Source organism: Labeo rohita, chromosome 19 (assembly GCF_022985175.1).
Source record: "Labeo rohita strain BAU-BD-2019 chromosome 19, IGBB_LRoh.1.0, whole genome shotgun sequence".
NCBI lineage: Eukaryota > Metazoa > Chordata > Actinopteri > Cypriniformes > Cyprinidae > Labeo > Labeo rohita.
Genome location: NC_066887.1, coordinates 22278470 through 22300476, shown reverse-complemented (window position 1 = coordinate 22300476; position 22007 = coordinate 22278470). Strand labels below are relative to the sequence as shown.

Here is a 22007-nt window from a genome sequence, read left to right as displayed (position 1 = left end):
TATTGATTATTTCAGTGCACCTTTTGCTACCCCGTCAGCTAGGCTTTAAAAGTGTTTATTAAGTCCCACTACTTGGGAATGCAAAAATGATCCTAAAATTAATTTTGTACCTAATAAACTTAAATTAACATTATTTACACATACTGGCTGTGTGACTCTTCCAAGTGTTTATAAACCAAGCCCTTTTGTAAAAACTTTTCATACTGTGCAATAGTGAGTCAATAATTTCATAGTAATTGGTTTCGAATTTTACACCTTTGTTGTTGTTGTTGTTTTTATGTGTAAATTAAACTTACTGTAGAGTACCTTAATGACAGAGCATGTATTTCATATGTACACTACCAGACAGAAGTTTTTGAACAGTAAGATTTTTCATGTTTTTTAAAGAATTCTCTTCTGCTCACCAAGTCTGCATTGATTTGATCCAAAATACAGCAAAAGCAGTCATATTATGAAATATTTTTACTGTTTAAAATAACTGCTTTCTATTTGAATTTTAAAATGTAACTTATTCCTACGATCAAAGCTGCATTTTCAGCATAATTACTGCAGTCTTTAGTGTCACATAATCCTTCAGAAATCATTCCAATATGCTGATTTGCTGTTCAATAAACATTTATTAATTATTATTATTATCAATATTTAAAACCATTTAGTACATTTTTTCAGGATTCTTTGATGAACAGAAAGACCAGCATTTATCTGAAATTAAAAACTTTTGTAACATTATACACTATACCATTCAAAAGCTTAGTCACTATAAATTAATACTTTTATTTAGCAAGGATGCTTTAAATTGATCAAAAGTGATGATAAAGGCATTTATAATGTTACAAATTTCAATTTAATTTCATAATTTCTATTTCAGATAAATGCTGTTTATCTAACTTCCTATTCACCAAAGAAACCTGGAAAAAAAATTATTTAGCTGTTTTCAACATAATAATAATAAATGTTTTTTGAGCAGCAAATCAGAATATTAGAATGATTTTTGAATGGTCATGTGACTGGAGTAATGATGCAAAAATTCATCTCTAAATAATAAAAAATGGAATAGAAATAGTAAAAAAGATGCAAAATTGTAATGTTTTTGCTGTATTTTGCATTAAATAAATGCAGGCTTGGTGAGCAGAAAAGACTTCTTTAAAAACATTAAAAATCTTACTGTTCAAAAACTTTTGACAGGTAGTGTATTTTAGGGTTTTTAATATAATTTCATACTTGCATTCATTATTTAATGTTTTCATAGTCAAAATATTAATTTTAAAACATTTTATGAACATTTTATACAACATTTTGTAAAAATATATAAAAGATTATTTCAGAATAAAGTCAATTTCATTTTAACTGTAAAAGACCTGTTCATTGGGTAGTGGTGTATATATACGGTGAAAAACTGTAGTAGATATAACTTTATATTTTGTCTAATACTGTTAAAAGTACAGTTTGTGAAAAAGAACAAGTTATCTTTTAATTTATAGTAAAATACTGTAAATAGACACAGTTATTCTCTGTATGATGGTATTAAATTTTATAAGGTTTTATGTTACAATTTATGTTGTTTAATTCAGGGGTCCACAGAACTCTGGTGGTCCGTGACATATATCCAGGGGGTCTGCTAAATAATTTTAGGTTCACCATTTCATTTGAGAAAAACGATCATCCTATCATATATACACACACACACACACAGAGAAACTCGTCAACCCGTCAAAATAAAAGTCTGGTTTAACTTGATGAAATTTTGACAAAAACAAATTACTACTGTCTCAAAGTAATAATAATTGTAATAATAAATAATATTACAATTATTAAAACTATAGTTTTTAGGGAATAATAGGCTAAACATTTTTCTTCCATGTTTAAATTTTAACAGTAAATGTTGTGTATCAAAGTTTTGGCAAAAAATAAATAAACATTTTATTATTTTAATTAATTAGAAATGCTTTTTTAATTACTAAAATTTAATTTAACCATTAAAACAGAGTCCAGAAAAATTAATACAGAATAAAGCGAAATCTAGAAAAATTACAGCGAAATTTCCAATGGCATCTACAAATTGTAGTAAGCATAAATCACTGTTATAATTACGAGCGGTTCCTTGGAATATTTTCTCCACTGTAAGGGGTCCCTGGCCCCAAAATGTTTGAGAACCCCTGTTTAATTCATGTTTACTGAATTATTTTAGCACCATGACACTGTGTACCTTGTAATCAGTATTTACCACAGCTTGTAGAAAAGCTATTGTGATCAACTTTGATTAATCATGTGACTTTCTCTTTACCACCTATGTTGTCAGTAAAGGTATAAAACAGATTTTACTAGCAGCATGGCCATCACTGTTTAATGCTGCACAGACATAACATAAAAAACTTAAATGTATATGCAATAAATATTCAACTTTCTATGCCACTTTTGCAGCATAAGATGTCATTAAACACTCAGATCTAATGATTTTGGATTAATCTAGAAGCCATCTTTCAATGCATTCTTTTCAGCTGTAATAAAGAATGCACAATTACAACAAATACAGCATATTTGAATAAGATTACATAATTGCAGAATGTCATGTGACTCCTTTACTTACTGTGTCATACAGTAAGTATTAGACCTATAAATGGAATTGAAAATGTTGACCTCCCACCTTGACCAGACTGGGAATCTGTCAGGTGTGACACAAGAATCCATGTAAGGCGCTGCGTTCACAAAGAGCAGGAGGAATGTCTCTTTGATCAGCCTGTGACAGTGACCGTGTGCTGACCATCACTTGTTAATCAACCGTTAAATCTTCCTGTTATAAATGTTCCCTGCCGTTGGCCTATGTAAATAAGCGAGAGACTAAATGACCAAGTATTTTCCATGCCACTGTTTTCAAACAAATAGACTTGCATAAACATTTACTCCTGAAATACTATATTTTCTCTCCAGCTTAATAATTTTGTGCGAATACACTTCATATATGACCAACTCCCAAGACTGCACCGAAGGGCTCATAAACCTAGAGACAACTGTTTGGGACGTATCATATAATGTTATAACGTAAAGCCAGCCAGATGTTAGTAAATGCAACCATCTGCCTTAAACAAAATAGACCTGAGCAGCCGATGCCAGATGCTAGAAACAACGAGGAGGTCATGCCAGGTCATGAATGATATCAAAGGGTTCAGGATTTATCTAGTTCAAATTCTTGATTGATCCAATACAGTATGACTCATGTGCAGTAAATCTTTGAGACTTTTGAAGATCTACCTTGACACACTTAAGTATTACAAAGGCTCATGTGAAGAATTACAAACAGACATGTGACCTGCTACACACATGCACATACTGTATATTCATTTACATGCAATAAAAAAAGTTTAAAAAAAGGTTATTGTCATCTGTAATAAAATGCTGTTTCTCTTTTGTAAATCAGTTAAACCATGGATTAATGTAAAGGTTATTGTTATGCTTTATTAGCAAGAATCACTAATTTAATTGTGTATACTTTAAATGGTGAAACAAAAGGTGAACCTGACACAGTTCCTTTTTAAAGTGAATTATATCATGGGAGAAACATGGATGATGTCATATGAGACTTGTGGGTGCATGTCCTCTGCTGCATTGTCTCTGTGTGTGAATGATTCATACTCATAGACGTAGGAGTCAGCTAAGGCTGGAGTTTGATGTGACATCATTACCACTTCCTGTTTGTGGTGTTGCTGAGGAAACAGCTACTAGCATTCTGAGTTAGAGCAGACTTAATGAATCATGCTCTCTCTTTCTCTCCCTCCCACTTGTTCTGCCTTTTTCTTTCACTCTTTCCCTAGCGCTTACCACAAAAGGACCACGCTGTTCTGAAACATCAGACACACCCCTTAGTTTCATGATAATCTGAATGTATCCACATTCTGGCACACATCTGAGATTATGACATCAGTTTTCAGCAGTTTAACACAATATGGTTAGACACTACATTAAACTGCGAAAACTTTCCTTAAGTGAACTTACCAAAAATAAATACTTGGCACATGTTTTTTTTGTTGTTGTTGTTGTTGTTTTTTTCTTTATGCATCTGGTTAATGTCATCATATAAAACATCTCTGACAGATGGAGTCACACTGTGTGGCTTTACGTTTTTGTTTATGAAGCATCCTGGCAGCGATTTTGACTATAGCATAAATCAGAAACATTTGTCTACTAAAATTATTCCCTCAGAAAACACAAAGTCTTTATCCATTGCCTTGATTATGGAAAGTGAACGGGAATCCAACCACTAACATTGTCATGACACCGACCAAAATTTATTTTTATGTTTTCAGTGATCTAAAAGTTGACATCAGTGTCAAAGCTCTATAAAACATGTCTGGACATACACTACCAGTCAAAAGTTTTTGAACAGTAAGATTTTTCATGAAGAAGCAGAAGTCTCTTCTGCTCACCAAGCCTCCATTTAGTTGATCCAAAGTACAGCAAAAAGAGTAAAAAATTTGAAATGTTTTTACTATTTAAAATAGCTGTTTTCTATTTGAATATATTTTAAATTTTAATTTATTCCTGTGGTTTCAAAGCAGATTTTTTAGCATCATTACTCCAGTCACATGATCCTTCAGAAACCATTCTAAAATTCTGATTTGCTGCTCAAAAACATTTATTATTATTGTTAAAAACAGCTGAGTAGAATTTTTTCAGGTTTCTTTGATGAATAGAAAGTTTAGAAGAACAACATTTATCTGAAATACAAATCTTTTGTAACATTATAAACATCTTTATCACCACTTTGATCATTTTAAAGCATCCTTGCTAAATAAAAGTATTGATTTCTATAATTTATTTTCCAAAAAATAAATAAATAAATAAATTATACTGACTTCAGTCTTTTGAATGGTATAGTGTGTAATGTTACCAAAGCTTTTAGTTTCAGATAAATGCTGCTTATTGGATCTTTCTATTCATCAGAGAATTAAATATGGATAATAATAATAAAAATGTGTCTTGAACAGCAAATCAGCATATTAGAGTGATTTCTGAAGGATCATGTGACACTGAAGACTGGAGTAATGATGCTGAAAATGTAGGAAAAAATAATATTTTTAAATATATTAAAATCTGATATTTTAAATAGTAAAAATATTTTACAATATTACTGTTTTTGCTGCATTTTGAATTTCAAAAAGCAGGTTTGGTGAGCAGAAGAGAATTCTTTAAAAACATTACAAATCTTACTGTTCACAAACTTTTGACTGGTAGTGTATATATTTTTAAAGATATATTTCTATTTTATTTACAGACCCCCAGTTTTGAATAAATAACAGTCTGACTCACATTACAAAATCTCATTGAGTAAATCTACATTAAGTAAAGTTACTTTATGTTTGCCTGTTTGGTTTGTAGTGTGATTGTATTTTCCGGTTACATAGTAAACATAGAAAAAGAAGGAAAAGAAAGCATGCAGTCTGTATCGTTGACCACCTAAAAAACAAACAAATGGCTTGGAACAGTTTGTAATTAAACGTTGTAAACCAACGGCTAACACGCTTATACATGCCCACTTTCTCTCTGTTCCCTCTATCATCACGCACCATTCGCTAATCGGGACCGTCCCGCGCACCGCTCCAGACAGCTGTTGGCGCAGTACGCACACCGAGAGAAGCGCCTCCCTCTTCCCTTTTTCCCCTCAACGCGCCAATGTCCGCATCGGACGCCCGCTTCATCCTCCGGTGGGCGGGTGCGCGCGGTCTGAAACCCCTCCTCTTTTTAAAAAGCGGACCGCAATGATTTAGAAGTTCAGGAATCCCACGTGACGTCACCGCGAGGTGATGTAATGCTTCTGTAAATAGATCATATTGTAATCGCGTTTCACTTCAGCGTGCTTCGTCCCAGCGCGAGGAGCGTTGCTAGTCTCAGTCTGCGTGCGTTTAGGTAAGTTAGTATTACTGTTTTACACTCGAGCTTGTGAATGCGATTTCACACTTAGCTCACAACACAAACGGAACGCGTGTCTTGTACAGTGTTGTAGGGATTTTTGTTGCTGTTGTTTGTTGTTTTACTGTCAAGTTGGTATCTGTCAAAGTGCCGGTTTCCATTGAAATGTTCGTAAACTGCCCGTTTAAGGGGGGTGTGACACCACCAAACAAACAGATAAAATTAGTAGTAGAATATATAAGGTTTTGACTCTTTTGTGAAATGTCCGTACGTTTTTAGTTAAGACTGTCAACAAACTTGTCAACAACGCGTTTTAGGGGAATGGCAGTTTGACAGGTAGCGGTTCGAAGTCTTTATTTTTAATTTTCCATATGCTTAAATGTTATATCGCACACGTGTGCCTGTTTTGAGAGCATAAGTATTTGCATAAATTATTATTTTTTCCATATACACCCTGTACGACATTTCCCATCACGCATACTCCACAGTGATTCAGACAACTTTACGATGTTTTTTTTTTTCCCTCTTCGCTAAAATGACACATTATTGCCCCGGGTAGGGTGTCTGATCAGGTTGTTTGGGTTTGTAAAATTCGTGACACCGCGTGAGTCCTCCGGTTTCGCCATTACGTCATTCTGCAGGCCGGTTGGCATTAGCACCGTAGACCCGTCTTGCCAATTCAAACTCTCGCCCCGGCTGAACTAAATGATGATGTCATGACTAGAGGAATGCTCACGTTATGAGTGACCGGGCAAGTAGCAGGATCTTTTTTATAAGGCGCGACTATGATGTAATATCATATACAGAGAGCACGTACAGAAGAGAACTCAAAGAGGGAAATGTGAGCAAAATATAGAGAACTGAAAGAAATACAAATAGGTTCGGTTTCATAGTTTCATATTGTTTCATAGGTAGGATAGATAGATAGATAGATAGATAGATAGACTGAGAAATTAAAATAATTAATCTGTATTTGACACTGTTTTTGCTTAGGTGTTATTTATAACTGTCTGTCTGTCATGAGCACTTTATAATGTCATTTCCTTTGTGTGCATGTGTTTGTATGTCTGTGTGCATGTGTGTGTTTATGTATGTTTAGGTTTTTAGATCTCAGTGATGAATGTTGATCAGGACAGGCCATATGTATGCACTGCTCCTGGATGCTCACAGGTATGTAACAGATGTGTAGTTTTACTGATAGTTGTAATATTGTTTAAGCTACAACTATGGGTTATATGCACTATAAACAATGCTGGGTTAAAAACAACCCAACTTGGGTTATTTGGCAACCCAGCACTGGGTAACTATTGGACAGAACACATGCTGGGTTATTTTGACCTAGCTGGTTGGGTTAAATGTTTTTACTAGCATGTTGTTTTATTTAAGTCTACTATTGTTTAAAAATTATTAAATTGCTGGCTTAAAATGACTGGAAAATAAAAAATAAAATGCAAATAAAATAATTTTAACTTTAAATTTTATTTTAAAATTAAAAATTAAAAATCACACAGAATTATAGAGGCAACAACAATCAAAACATGAACATTTATCATTAAGCAAGAACACCCATGGACAAAAATATAAGACAAATAAAAATTTATTTCAGTGAATACAATATAGTTTACAATATTACAGACATTTAAACTCATTTAACAATCATTTTTAGAAATAAAAAATGTAACATTTAAAAGTAGCATTTTAATTTAAGTGTATTCAGCCGTTCTCTGTAATCACTTTTCACAGAAATAGTGCTAGTTCTCGTGCCAGTGTGTCGGTGAAAACTAAGCCGTTAATGGGCTGCTGTTTGCTAGGGGAACTACGAACCTCAGACCACCGCCTCACGTTTCATTTGTAGCTGAAAGATGCCGTGACTGACTCCATAGCCTGACCATGAACAAACAGTACTGAGATTACAGAACATATTTTAACATGTTAATGTTCTGTTTAACAAGTTAAATTCACTATTATAATGAATAATATCGATTTATGTTATGCAAGGCAAAAGGCGTTTCCATCATGCGAAATGACCACTGCTGAGCAGCTGACAGATATCTCATCCTTGTATGTTGCATTGCATAAAACAATATCATTTACAGCACAATAAAGACTTAATAAATTAAATAAAATTTGGGGTTGGGTAGAAAAAATAACCCAATATTTAATAACCCATTAAAAATGACCCAGCAGCTTAGTTACAGAAAAACTACCCAGCAAAAAAAAAACAATAAAATAACCCAGAAAAAAAAAAGCATTTGGGTTAAAAAAATAACCCAGCATTTTTTTAGAGTGAAGAAAACTACCCAGCACCTCTGTAAAAATATTAAAAAGAACCCAATAAAATGATCTAGCAGGCTGAATTTTTTTGAGTGTGTATGCTGTCAAGTTCTATCCATCAATTACATTGATTCACATTTCACAATTAATTACTATTGAAAGATTATGATTCATATTGGAACAAATGTTTATCTTTTATGTAATTCACCATTGTCACAGCCTGCCTTGTTTCTTGTTCTTGTAGCGCTTCCAAAGAGAAGATCACCTAATTATTCACAGACACAAACATGAGATGACCCTAAAATTCCCTTCTATTAAGTGTGACAGTATGCTTTCAGGTAAGCTTTCAAAAGCACACATTACCCACTCATATCAAAGGGTAATGTTTTATTATTACTAACTAATAAAGCTGTGCAGCTAAAGAGTATCAACCTACAACTCGCAGGTCAGTAATACAAGAGCCTGTGAAAAGCAAACGTGTGTCATGATAGGTCACGCTCTCCATCTCCTTTAATTTAGGTTTTAGACATGTCTGTTACCCTGGAAACCCAATGTCTGACATGTAAACATCAGCCTGACCCTTGACCTCTGGGGTCTGTGAGCCATCATTGCAGCGACAGAAACATTTACATAAAAAACAAAAGAAGGACTTTACCTTCTGACCCCTTTCATAGTAGCTTAGAAAAAGCAGTTTAGTTTAGACTAGCCCTAAATTACCAAAACAACAAGAGCAAAATCAGGCTCATGTTTATGACACAGGGTTAATTTTTAACATTTTTGAGCATGCCAGAAGATTACTTTAGACAAGTTCCGCTCATGACATTGAGAAGAGGGCTAGTTTCTCTACATTTGTTTAGAATGCCTGGAGGTTACTTGATATCGATCTACTGATCTAAAGTTTTTGTTCCTTGACCTTGAGAAATTTCCTATGCCTCCTCAGTTTACATGTGTTTAGTCTATGTTCCATAGAAATATAGATAAATACACATTTTCATATTTGTTTTCATACATAAAACAACTTATATATATGTGTGTGTGTTTACATTTTTTCAATATTTATTTTTTATTGTTCATTGTTATTTTCATTTCTTATACACTTGTTATGACTATTTTATTATTATTTTTATGTAAATCACTTTGAATTACTGTTGTGAATGAAATGTGCCTTAATTAATAAAAATCTCTATTGTGTTTTTAATATATATTGCCAGTGGAATTTTGTGTGTGTAATCTGATGCTGTTTGCATTTGTGGTAAACATGTACTCTCTATTTATCTGCAGATCAGACTCCAACTCCAACCCGTTTCTTACGGGACTGTGAGGAAGTGGGCCTCTTTACTGACCTGGAGCTTAACCAGTCACGGGCAGAGGAGGAGACCAAACCGGTGAGAGGAAATGCATGTTTCAAAAGCTTACACAAATGTGAATAAATAATTGCATATAGTCTATGTTGTGTGAAGTAGTAGTAAATATTCTGCACTTGCTTGTGTTTGTTCATGTGGACTGTAGTAGGAAAAATCAAGCTCAGATTATCAGAGGATCAGATTAGGAGTATTAAATATCAGTTTTCATATACACTTACACACACGGGCAAGACAGAGCAAGGAAAAGAAGCATTTCTTAATATACAGTACCAGTCAAAATGTTTCAACAGTAAGATTTCGTCTCGTCTGCTCACCAAGCCTACGTTTATTTGATCCAAAGTACAGCAAATACAGTAAAAATTTTTGAACTAGTTTTACTATTTTAAATAACTGTTTTTTTTTTAAATCTGAATATATTTTAAAATGTAATTTATTCCTGTGATTTTAAAGCTGAATTTTCAGCATCGTTACTTTTTTTTGGCAATGAAATTATAGAAATTAATGTTTTTATTTAGTAAGGATGCTTTAAATTGATCAAAAGTGATGATAAAGAAATTTATAATGTTACAAAATCTATTTCAGATAAATGCTGATCTTCTGAACTTTATGTTTATCAAAGAAACCTGAAAAAATTCTACTCAGCTGTTTTCAACATAATAATAATAAAAAATATTTTTGAGCAGCAAATCAAAATATTACAATGATTTCTGAAAGATCGTATGACTGGAATAATGCTAAAATTCAGCTAAAATGTCTAAAAATTACAAGAATAATTTACATTTTAAAATATATTAAATATATTGAAAAAAAAATTGCTGTCATTTGGATCAAATAATTGCAGGCTTGGTGAGCAGAAGAGACTTCTTTTAAAAAACAATAAAAACCTTACCATTGTGACTGGTAGTGTATTTGTAAAAATATTAATAGAATATTTTGCATATATGTGCTTCCTAAATTCTGATATTTTCTTGCTTGTAGAACTTTCCTGTGCAGGCGCCAGGTCAGAACCAGCCTCACACTGAGACACAGTCTCAGCATAGTCAACATCATCAGTTTCAACCTCAGCAACAGCAGCAGTGCGCTCTGGCTCATCTCAACCAGAACCAGCTCCACACGCACTGCTCACAGCCTCAATCTCAATGCACTGCCACATACTCCACTTCAAACAAACAGTGAGTATTACCATTTATCATTACCAAAATACCCCCATATTCTCATTTTCCCATTAAAGGTCAAGATTTGAACTGAAAAGTGCTTTTACACAGATATTTGGAGGATACAAATTGTATGCATTGTAACAAGTCAAAAAGATTTAATGCAACGCAGTGCTATATCTATCTCTAATACTATGAGACCCAAAATATTTTGGTCTTTTAAGGGATAATTCACCCAAAATAGAAAATTCTGTCATTAATTACTCACCCTAATGTCATTTCAAACCCTTCAATCATTTTTGGAACTCAAATTAAGATATTTTTGATCAAATCCAAGAACTTTCTGACCCTGTACAGACAGCAATGTTACTACCACGTTCAAGGCCCAGAAAGGTAATAAGGACATTGATGTGTCGTGGTACTCTCGTGAACGCATGTTGAAGACTGACACAAAAGAGAAGAAATTGTTGAATAAAGTTGTTATTTATGATTTCTTTGTGCACAAAAAGTATTCACGTAGCTTTATAACATTACGGTTGAACCACTGGTGCCACATGGACTATTTTAATGATGTCCTTGCTACCTTTCTGGGTTTTGGACATGGTAGTTGCATTGCTGTCTATGCAGAGTCAGAAAGCTCTTAGATTTCATCAAAAATATCTTAATTTGTGTTCAGAAGATGAACAAAGGTCTTACAGGTTTGGAACAACAGAATTTTCATTTTTGGGTGAATTATCCCTTTAATGCAGCATTACATGCTTACACAGAATTTGCCAGTGTAAATTGTATTTACTTTTTTCACATTTTGTAGCAGCCCTGTGTAAACTTCCTAACCTGTGTTCTACTTTTCTTTTGTTCTCTGCTAATCCCTCTAACATTACAGATCTGCACCCAGTTGTCTGCACAGTAGACAGACAAATGCTTTGCCTGGGACATCAGCCATGAATGTAAGTAGACCTGGAAGCATTTCAAAGCCAATCAGCAAAGTAAAATATTAATCGAAATAATACCTCTTTTTCTTATTGCATCGTTTAATAACTTCATGTTTTTAAAAATGACAGATGGAGGCGCAGTTGTCAATGAACTCTAGTATGATTGGCATACCAGGCCCCACCCCCTCTGGCTCATGCTCCTCCCTTCAGGTACAGCCGCATACTAATGATTTGACTCCATGGATACAGAATTATGATGTCTCTATAGAAACATTACAAGTCAGGGGTTATAATGCCACAGTGCTTTGTAACTAATGTAGACATCTTGATTGAGTTATCCAATTTAGACACATGCAATGTTGCTTGTTAAAAAAGCAGCATTTATGCACACACACACACACACACACACACTCTTTCTCTTCAGAAAGTGGAGGGGATTGAATTTCAAAGGTTTCAGCTTGACCTGGTTATCATCAGACTTTTCAAAGACGTCTTTGTAGATTCCCTGTGTTTTGAAAAACTTAAAAGTGCCAAGTAATCTTACCATCGCAAACAATCACCACACACAGGAAACCTTAGATGTAGAAATTAAAAACACATGGTTCCCTGTAAAAGTTGGTAAAGCCAATCTTGCCCTATTTAAATAGCGTGAATTAGCCACAGTGTTACATGACAATGATGTTGACAGTGACCCCCGGAGCCATTCTGACCCATCTCTCCCCGTCTCTAATCCTTCAGAGGTCAAAGGTCATACCAGCCCACAGCCAACCTGCGGTTTCCAATGGCAGTCAGAATCCTCTTTGCCACATGATGGAGATGATGTCGTCACAACAGCACCCACTGTCGCATTTACAATCCTCATCTCATCATCACGCATACCAGCAGCACTGCCACAGCCAATCACCACAAAGGCTCGCACATCAACATCAAAGTCAGGACCAATCACATCACAGCCATGCTCACCACTCTCCACCTGCTCATTTGCATCATGGCTCCACCCACCAGACCCCCCCTCCCCTTTCACATCAGCCGATACCTACACAGGTCTAGGTCAAACTCTGATTTTTACTGTTTTTGATCAATCTATTGCAATATTTAACATAACGTTTATGTTTTATAGATGTCATCCACACCAAACCATACCCCCTGCCCGCAATCTCCTCCACAGCCGCCCACGGCCAGACGCCGACGGACAGCAGAGGAAGACCCAGATGAGCGCAGAAGGAAGTTTCTGGAGAGAAACAGGGCTGCTGCCACACGGTGCAGACAGAAGAGAAAGGTCTGGGTGATGTCGTTGGAGAGGAAGGCCGAGGAACTTACACACACTAACTTACAGCTGCAGGTACATTTACACACACACAACCTACCTTGCGATTTTAAACACAACTGAACGCTCATGGTAGATTCTTGCATTTGCCGCTTTGTTTATGTATATGTGTTTGTCTTCTCTTAGAATGAGGTGACATCACTGAGGACAGAAGTCACTCAACTGAAGCAAATTCTTCTTGCACATAAAGACTGTCCTGTTTCTGTGAGACAGCGAGAAAACCAGAGTAAGTGTGAATCATTTTCTCAATCTCTCCTGCTTTCTCACACATACTAGTGTAGATATTTCATTAAAACCTGTGAAAGACATGTCTGAGTCATATTTCACCCCAAAATAATAATAAATTAAAAATTATGCATGTTTTTGGTCACTATGATTTTTTACACTGTACCAATTATTTATATGACAATTAGGAATGCTAAATTATATATTTAAATAATGCAAAGAAAAAATTAATTGAAAAATAAATAGTAAAGATTTATTTATAATAAAAATGACCCCGTTCAAAAGTTAAATACACTTGAGTCTTAATACTGTGTTCTTACCTGAATGATCCACAGCTGTGTGGTTTTTTAGCGATAGTTCATGAGTCCCTTGTTTGGCCTGTACAGTTAAACTGTTTGCTGCTCTTCACAAAAATCCTTCAGGTCCCACAAATTCTTTGGTTTTTTAGCATTTTTGTGCATTTGAAACCTTTCCAACAATGACCGTACTATTTTGAGATCCATCTTTTCATACTGAGGACAACTGAAGGACTCATATGTAACGATTACAGAAGGTTCAAACACTCACTGATGCTTCAGAAGGCAACACGATGGATTTTAGAGATGGGGGGGTGAAAACTTTTTGAATTTGAAGATCAGGGTAAACTTATTTTGTCTTCACTTCTGGAAAACATGTAAGTATCTTCTGTAGCTTCTGAAGGGCAGTACTAAATGACCAAAATATGATATTTAGGCAAAATAAGAAAAATATACGCATCTTTATTCTGTTCAAAAGTTTTCACCCCTGGCTCTTAATGCATTGTGTTTCCTTCTGGAGCATCAGTGAGCGTTTGAACCTTCTGTAACAACACAGTATTAAGAATCAAGCGTATGTAAACTTTTGAACAGGGCTAACATTATTTTCTCTTGTAGACTATATGTAAACATCTTTTAGGTGAAATATCTTGTTCAAATCAATGCTAAATAAAAAAATATACATACATTTTGTATGAGAAATTCACATTTTGCAGATTCTGCAAGTTGTATGTAAACATTTGACCTTAACTGTATATTAAAAATTTCTTATTTTGATTGATTTCTTTCTTATTTCTGTTTAGGTGGAGTAGGTAGTCCAACAGGAAGCCCGGTCCAGCAACATGCCATCCAACACAACAGCATCTCAACATCAAGTTCAAATTTACCACATGCTCACCTCACCCCACACTCACACCCCGCTGGCAACACACAATTATAACATGCTTCTACATGGACAGAAACCGATAAGAACACAGAAATATGACCCTTCTTTAGAGCCATATGGTCAGGGCACCTACGACCAAACAGGTACCCGTCACTGCAAACGCAAAACAGAACAGTAAAATATTTAATCCAGTGTTTTAAACTTGGATTTATGACTAAAAGGGAATGTATGCATCACATATATGTGTGAAATGTTGAATTAGAATAATTAAATGAAAAGTCTGTTTATATTTGTGGCCCTTGACATCTCAGGTAATCAGCCGAGGGTCAAAAGGATTTCTCCATGTTTTATTTTACCTCACTGTGATTCATTGCAGTGTTGGAAAACAAACTGTCCTTTTACCCTCATTAAATTTAGTTTTCTTATTCTCAAAGCTGTCTCTCACCCTCCCTTTTTGTCTTCTCACACTCTTCCTCGTGCTTTTTTATAGCCGATCTTTCTCAGGGACACTCATCTAGTTTTACTCCTAGAGTATGTGTGCACATTTGTGTGTATATGTGTGTTTTGTTTTGTTTTTGGCCACTTTCAGTGTAAACGCTTTGATAGCTTCAGTGACAGCTGTGTGCGCTAAATCCTGAAACTAATGGCAAGGCCGTGTGAAATGCATTGAATCAGGGCAGTTGTAAATTTGTAATTGTAAATAGGAATCTCTAGTTTTATAAATTTATGATGATGCAGCTAAAGCTGATTGTTACATGTTTGTCTTCGCTGTAAATATTATAAGAGGCCTCTTGGTGAATTATCAGGTATCACATTACCTAAGAAAGCGCTTAGAGGATCATGTGTGAATTTCGGATTTATAGAATAACATGCAGCTTATTTTATATAGACAGAGCCAACATCAGAATCATGACAGTAAAAGAATCATGTATTACTAATCACACTCATGGCACTCTGAATGTCTTACAGTATTCTTCTAAAATAATACAGCATAGCAATCATTTCACACTAACTGGCTCAGCGACAATCAAAATGTCAATACTGGCATTTCCTGGAAATGACATGCAAGCATGTGTACCATCTCTTATGAAAAAATAAGCTTAGATAAAGCATTTACATGGCTATACATTCTGTGTAATGGAATTGTCAATCTAGGCAATGTGGGAAAAAATGATTGTTTGTTAACTATGCAGGTTTAAACTGTTTTATGCATGTACAGGTTTTTTTGAAATATTTATCTATTTTTGTACACATTTGTGGCCATTTTTAATTAAAAGCACTTAATATCTATATCCATCTCTTTTGATCTCTTTTTTCATGGTTCAAACTATTAACTTTATAATGCTTTGATACAACTGCTGCCTTTAGTGTATTATATTTTTGCTGTTTTATTCTCAGGGTTGACACTGAAATGTGGCTTGAAAGTGTTGCAGTCCAAGTTTTGTGAAATGTGGTTTATTGCGCCATCTTATGGTGAGATTTATGTATTAATGTAGCAGTTTTGTATAGACCTTTTCGTCAGGGTAGCGCCAATTTTTGACATGAGTTAAAACGAGGCTACGATGAATAGATGTACAGTGCATTTAGTAAATTGTACTGTTGTTTATCAACATAGCGAATGTATTTCTGAGGGGGAAAACTTAGGTAGGCAAATTCAATAGTTGTTAAAATTATGTGGTATATCATACAATATTAGGCCTATCCTTCACAGCTTCGTTTTCATCCGCGTAAAAATTCAATATGGCGTCTAAACCTGACTGACCCTTACGAAAATTAATTATTGTTTTGTTGTAGTAAAAGTGTAATAACTGTGGTTTTGGGCATATTGATTATCATTTTGTATAACCATTGTTAAACGACATTGTTAGTGTAGCAAATCCATGGTTAATTTGTGGTTACCATGGTTTAACCATAGTGTTTTTGTGTTTCATTTGTAGTAAAACCATGGTTACATTTCGTAAGGAATGGTCTGCTGTGGAAATGTAGATGTCTAAATTGAATTAATTATAAAGAAAAATACATGGAAACCATTACACAGTCACTAATAATGACTATATATTTATTAAAACAACATCAAAAACAACCATAAAAGTGAAATGTATAAAATGTGTCAAAAGACTTTTCCTGTGCTGTACCTCACCAGTTGTGACCCTGGACCACAAAACCAGTCATACCACAGGTATATTTCTAGCAATTGCCAACAATACATTGCATGGGTCAAAATTATTGATTTTTCTTTTACGCCAAAAATCATTAGGATATTAAGTAAAAATCTTGTTCCATGAAGATATTTTGTAAATTTCCTACCATAAATATATCAAAACTTAATTTTTGATTAGTAATATGCATTGCTAAGAACTTCATTTGGACAACTTTAAAGGCGATTTTCTTAACATTTAGATTTTTTTGCACCCTCAGATTCTGGGTTTTCAAATAGTTGTATCTCAGCCAAATATTGTCCTATCCTAGCAATAAAACCATACATCAATGGAAAGCCTATTTTATTCAGCTTTCAGATTAATCTCAATTTCAGAAAATGGACCCTTATGACTGGTTTTGTGGTCCCAGGTTACAATTGATATACATGCCTGGAATACTGCATTATATCTGTACAGGGTAAATAAGTAATATATTATCTACAATGACAGAAATACATTCGTGCCAAAAACCAAGCAATTCTGCCAACCAGCAGCTGAGGCCTAGACAATCAATCAAAAGAAAAGATGAAAAAAAAAAGAAAAATATTTGCAGAGTTTTTGTGGTTACTCAATGATTTTTTTGCCACAAATGTCTATTATTTTCACACACTACTTTTCAGTCTGAGTATCTAAGCATTATGACATCATCATCTCTTCGTGCATGGCTGTTGTCAAAGAAGCGGTCGCCGGGGAACTGGATAAGGTCACCGTCTTCAGCCAGTTGTCTGCCACTCTGGTAACCGCTGAATTCAGAAGAGACACAAGTTGTGGCCACGGTTGAGCGAAAAGGATGTCTGGTTGAGTACATGTGACGTACATGTGCATGAGCGGATGACTTCCTGCTTCTGATCCGCCTTTTCAACACACGCCCCAGCCAGACTCCGCCCACCAGAAGAAGGAGCAGTGCATTGGCCGCCAGGGCTGCTACTGTGATGAGCTGTAGGTTAATCTCGCTTGTCACCGAGGGCAAAAGTGTGACAAATCCAGTGCAGTGATCTCTGGGGGCAACCTGGCACAAACCTCCACCCACTACGCTCTCCACACAGGTGATGTAGGTGGAGTCTGGGCGGAGCTCTTGGAGGGTCACCGCCCGGTCGGACCCATCTGTGTAAACATAGCGTGGGAAGCGGAAAGCATGGCCGAAACGGTCAAATAAAACCCGAAAGAGAAGTTCTTTCCCATGAACTAATTCCAAGTCAGGAGCTGTGCTCCAGCGCACTGTGGCTGTACTGGAAGTAACGTCTTCCACGCTAACATTCAGAATGGAGTGACGGTTGAATTGACATGCGTCAGTGATCACTTCAATTCTTGAGTCATGATGTTTGGCTTTGTCTTGTAAAGGCAGGTTGAACTGCTCCTGCGGAGCCCAAGCAAAGGTGCTGTGGTTGATTCCTGTTGTAGCCATTGTCGTCGGAAAATCAGATAAGGAGCCATTCCCTATTTTCCCAGCTGTGGGTCTTGGCCTTGAGCTGACTAGTTTCCTCTTCTTCTTTCTTTCTAGTGTTGTCACAAGCCCTTGCTCCCCCTCATCCCCTTGGACACCAACACCTCCATGTTTTTCACCTTCTCGCTTCTCTCTTTCCTCCTTGAGAAGCGGTGACTCTACTACTGCTGCACGGCTCTCCATTGGCTGAGGTTCTGATTTGCAATAAGCACTCATATTTCCTAGTTGGGAGTTGCTGACATAGTCCAAGTATTTTCCCGCCAGCACCGGGGGGTGAAGGCAGCGCACAAACACAGTCAACAGCTTTCCCTGAGAATGCGCATGCGTCATCCAACTTTTGAGCTTCTCCATCCGGCAGTCGCAGGTCCAGTTATTTCCATTCAGTTCTACGTGAAACAAAACGCCGTTTGTGGCGAAAATTCCACCGGAGAGATTTACAAGACGGTTGTTTTTCAATTTTAAGATTTTTAGATGTGAAAGGTGGCTGAAAGCGCCGGGGTCCACGCGAGATATGAGATTGTCACTGAAGTCGAGGTGTTCGATGCGCTCGAGCGGGTCTAGCAGACCAGCCGGGATCTCAGTCAGCTCGTTCCTGTCCATTTTGAACTCTTTAACGCGTACGAGCCCCTTGAGCGCTTCGTTGTCCAGCTTTGATATCTTGTTGTGGCTCAAGGAAAGTTTCGTTAGCTTTTTCAAGTTCTGAAAGACGTGATTTCCAATGTGCCTTATCTGGTTGCCTGCTATTAGAAGAGTAGTAAGTGACTTGAGATGGGAAAACATGAAAATATCACGCAGTTCTGTTTGTTTATTATCTGACAGGTTTAAAAACTGCAGTTTGCCGAGCCGCGCAAAAGCATTGCGGTCAATATGGCGAAGCTGGTTCGATTCCAAGTGCAGAAACATTAAATTTGTCAGCCCTTTGAAGACGGATTCTTTTAAAAACTCAAGTAAGTTTCCATCAAGTCTCAGTTTGACCAAACTATTTAAATGGCTAAAAGGTTCGGAAACAAACTCCTTGATTTCGTTGTTATTGCTATATAATATTGTGAGTTTTTTCAGCGACTGTAGAGTCCCGGGTTGTATTGTGGAGATTAAGTTGTTGCCCAGATATAGTTCCTCCAGCATCGAGAGTTTCTCAAACGCTTTCGGGTGTATATTCCTTATTTGGTTAAACTGGAGATTTAGCCTGATTAGGTTTCCGTAGCGCATTAAGTCGAACGCGCTGAGATTGTGAATAAAGTTTCCCGCGAGACCGAGAACCCGCACGTCCCCTGCGCTCTCCACCTGCGGCGCTTTGGGCACCGCGCGTAGACCACGGTTTGCGCAGAGGATATGCTGCGCCTGCTGGCACTCACATCGCTCGGGGCAAATGGCCCAACCAGGCGCGAAGAATAAAAGCGCTCCACTGCCGAACAAAAGAAAGTTACAGAGAAAATATGCCATCCCAGTGATGAGCAAATAACAAGCTACTCAGTGCATTCCTTTGTTTCAGTCCAGTTCTTCCTCGCCAGGAATTGAAGCTTTACAGATGCAATGCCGCCCGAGTGCAGACATTTAGATTACCTATAGGGCGAATGGATAGTGAATTTTAGCTACAATCGGTGCAAGCTGATGTGGCTCCAGCCGAGGAAACATTTCCCTCTCATCCCCCAAGAAGTCATCTGTTGCAGATTACACACACACACACACACCATAGTCATCTTTGAGTTCAGGCACGGATCAGCCCGCCCCACTCCACTCCAGATGTGGACATTGCAGTTACTAAACGACATACACACTGGTGTATATAATCTGATATACAGATCCTGATTCAGATGAACAATTCCTTAGGATGCATTAAAGATTCTTTTAATTCTTCTTGTAGAATAATTAGAATACGGGGAGAAATTAAATGCAATGCCTATTACATTTACTGCCCTTTAACAATTTTACAAACTTTTAGAGGAAGTATAAATCCAATTTAAACTATTGTCCTTAAAAATTCTGAAATGAAAATGCTAAAAGAAATTGATATTGATATTTCATTCATTAATTTTATGAAATAGGCCTAGCACTAATGGTTTAAACATTTTAGACAGACCAGCTGAAAGTTAATGACTTGTGAATCAGAATCAGCAAGTCATTAATGAGTTTTTTTACTCACCTTAAAGAGCAGGTCATATTGGTTTTCGAAAAGTATCTTTTTTGCAGTTTGTAGTGTAGCTATCCTTTAATGTAAACAGTCTGCAAAATTGTTAATTAAAAAAGTGCATGATAAATAAAGATATTGTCTCTCAAAGAAAGAGTCAACTCAGAATCGCCTTAACGCCTTAACATCACTCAGTAATATATTAGCATATTCCCCGCCTGCCAGCAAAAATACAAACACTCTGACCTACCCACAAGCACTTCTGTTAGTTAGTGTGTTTACATCATGTCGAGAAGAAGCAGAGAAGACAGAAGACTGTCCTTGTTCTAATTACTTTGTTTAATAAAAAAGAATGTAGACAAATTTTGGTTTACAAACTGTGTTATTTTTTCAGTTAGTCACGTTAACACTCGGCTAATGTATCCACTATTATTGTTTTGTGAAATGTTTACAGTTTAGCAACTACACTTAAGCTGTGGGCACGATTCGCTTGCATTATATACGGAAAGACCAATCACAACAGACTTGGCCAGCTGACCAATCAGAGTAGGGTAGGCTTATGGAAGGGAGGGATTTACAGCCCTGCGGTTCAGAACTGCTTCAAAGTTCGAACAAATCGTTTTGAAATCACTGCAAAATGATTCTAATATTAAATGTATATTCTGACAAAATTCTAATGTTTTTTGACCTTGATTGTGTTGGGACTCCAACACAATATTAGGACACTTTAAAATACAATATGACCTGCTCTTTAACAAACTGGTTTCTAGGAGTCATTCTAAGAATCGGACAACACTGGTTGTTGTGTGCTACTAGCGTTGCAGTAAGAAAAAACAAAAAGCAAACTAGAACGGAACATCAAGAAAATGATTGAGTTCTTTTATATTTTCAAAATGGAACTGATTTGCTCTACACGTGTGCAAGAAAAAAGCAAATGAACGTTCTTCCCACGAAGGTCCCACAGGACTCAATCTTGGACTTCACTGCTTGTTTAAAAAGCACCGACAGAGAGAAAAATAGAAAAGTAAAGAAAGGGAATTTCAGAGCAAATTTCTGTCTCAGGCCGCGTGCCAGGTCGTGGGAAGGATTGAGGAGCAAGCTCTCTTGGGTGCGTGGGGTAGACTTCACTCAAGTGCAAAAGCCTAGAATTTATATGTGTTATATATTAGCAAAGAAATAGCATGTCAAAGAAAAGTTATCGTGGAATAATTCAGTTCTTCATTACTTTTCTAAATCCAACAAGAACATAGTAAATAACGTCCACTCAACTAAGTGAAAGGTCCAGATGTTTCATATTTCCTTTAGCTCAAAACATTCAGCGTGGAGGAGGGCTGAAGTGAACAGTGTTGATAATTATTTCTGACTGCTGATTAGATCTGAAAAAAACAACAACATAATTTACTTGGCAAAGAAATTATAGGTTAGCAGTGATCTGATTGGCACATTTGGTGTTATGAGTTCTATGCTAAAATGGCAATGTCTTGAAACAAACAGAAAGAGAAAAATGCATAGACAAACATACTTGTATAGCTTCTCTGCACACTGAGATGTATATGCATGCGTGTGTTTCCGATGAGGAACCCCCACACCCGAGGGGTCATTTCCTGTCTAGTTCTCAAATGAATTTGTCAGCTGACACACACTATAAGCCATGTTATAGAAAACTGTTGTGTGTACACAAAATGAACTTCCAAGACAACACAACTGGCTTAATTCAAGTTACACTGGAAAGAATAAACAGCATGCGATCAAGGAGAAAAAGAGGGGAGAAAGAGAAAGAAACCATGTGGTATAAGCCTCGAAAATTGCACAACCGAGCAAGGAATGGAAAGAGCATAACAGATATGGAAAAGAGAGAGAAGGAGGAGAAAATAATAA

The 22007-nt window shown here is 36.2% G+C and overlaps 2 protein-coding genes across 2 annotated transcripts; one reads left to right on the top strand and one right to left on the bottom strand.

Annotated features, from left to right (window-relative positions):
- Positions 1–5778: 5778 nt before the first annotated feature.
- creb5a (cAMP responsive element binding protein 5a) lies at positions 5779–15649 on the top strand. Its single transcript, XM_051137525.1, has 11 exons — positions 5779–5901; positions 7004–7074; positions 8423–8516; positions 9460–9563; positions 10521–10714; positions 11580–11643; positions 11758–11838; positions 12367–12672; positions 12749–12970; positions 13082–13181; positions 14277–15649. The coding sequence occupies exons 2-11, from the start codon at positions 7021–7023 to the stop codon at positions 14411–14413; spliced, it is 1356 nt and encodes a 451-aa protein (XP_050993482.1). The 5' UTR covers positions 5779–5901; positions 7004–7020; the 3' UTR covers positions 14414–15649.
- Positions 15650–16401: 752 nt separating this feature from the next.
- tril (TLR4 interactor with leucine-rich repeats) lies at positions 16402–19665 on the bottom strand. Its single transcript, XM_051136202.1, has one exon. It carries the CDS (start codon positions 19442–19444, stop codon positions 17174–17176), a length of 2271 nt encoding a protein of 756 aa, XP_050992159.1. The 5' UTR covers positions 19445–19665; the 3' UTR covers positions 16402–17173.
- Between the last annotated feature and the right edge of the window lie 2342 nt (positions 19666–22007).

What these genes read in the sequence shown, in the direction of transcription:
- creb5a (XM_051137525.1), top strand. Translation starts at nt 7,021, where the DNA reads ATGAATGTTGATCAGGACAGGCCATATGTATGCACTGCTCCTGGATGC. An exon ending in ATCAGCCGATACCTACACAG is followed by an intron (nt 12,673 to 12,748) that starts GTCTAGGTCAAA and finishes TATGTTTTATAG; the next exon opens with ATGTCATCCACACCAAACCA. An exon ending in GAGACAGCGAGAAAACCAGA is followed by an intron (nt 13,182 to 14,276) that starts GTAAGTGTGAAT and finishes ATTTCTGTTTAG; the next exon opens with GTGGAGTAGGTAGTCCAACA.
- tril (XM_051136202.1), bottom strand. Translation starts at nt 19,444, where the DNA reads ATGGCATATTTTCTCTGTAACTTTCTTTTGTTCGGCAGTGGAGCGCTT.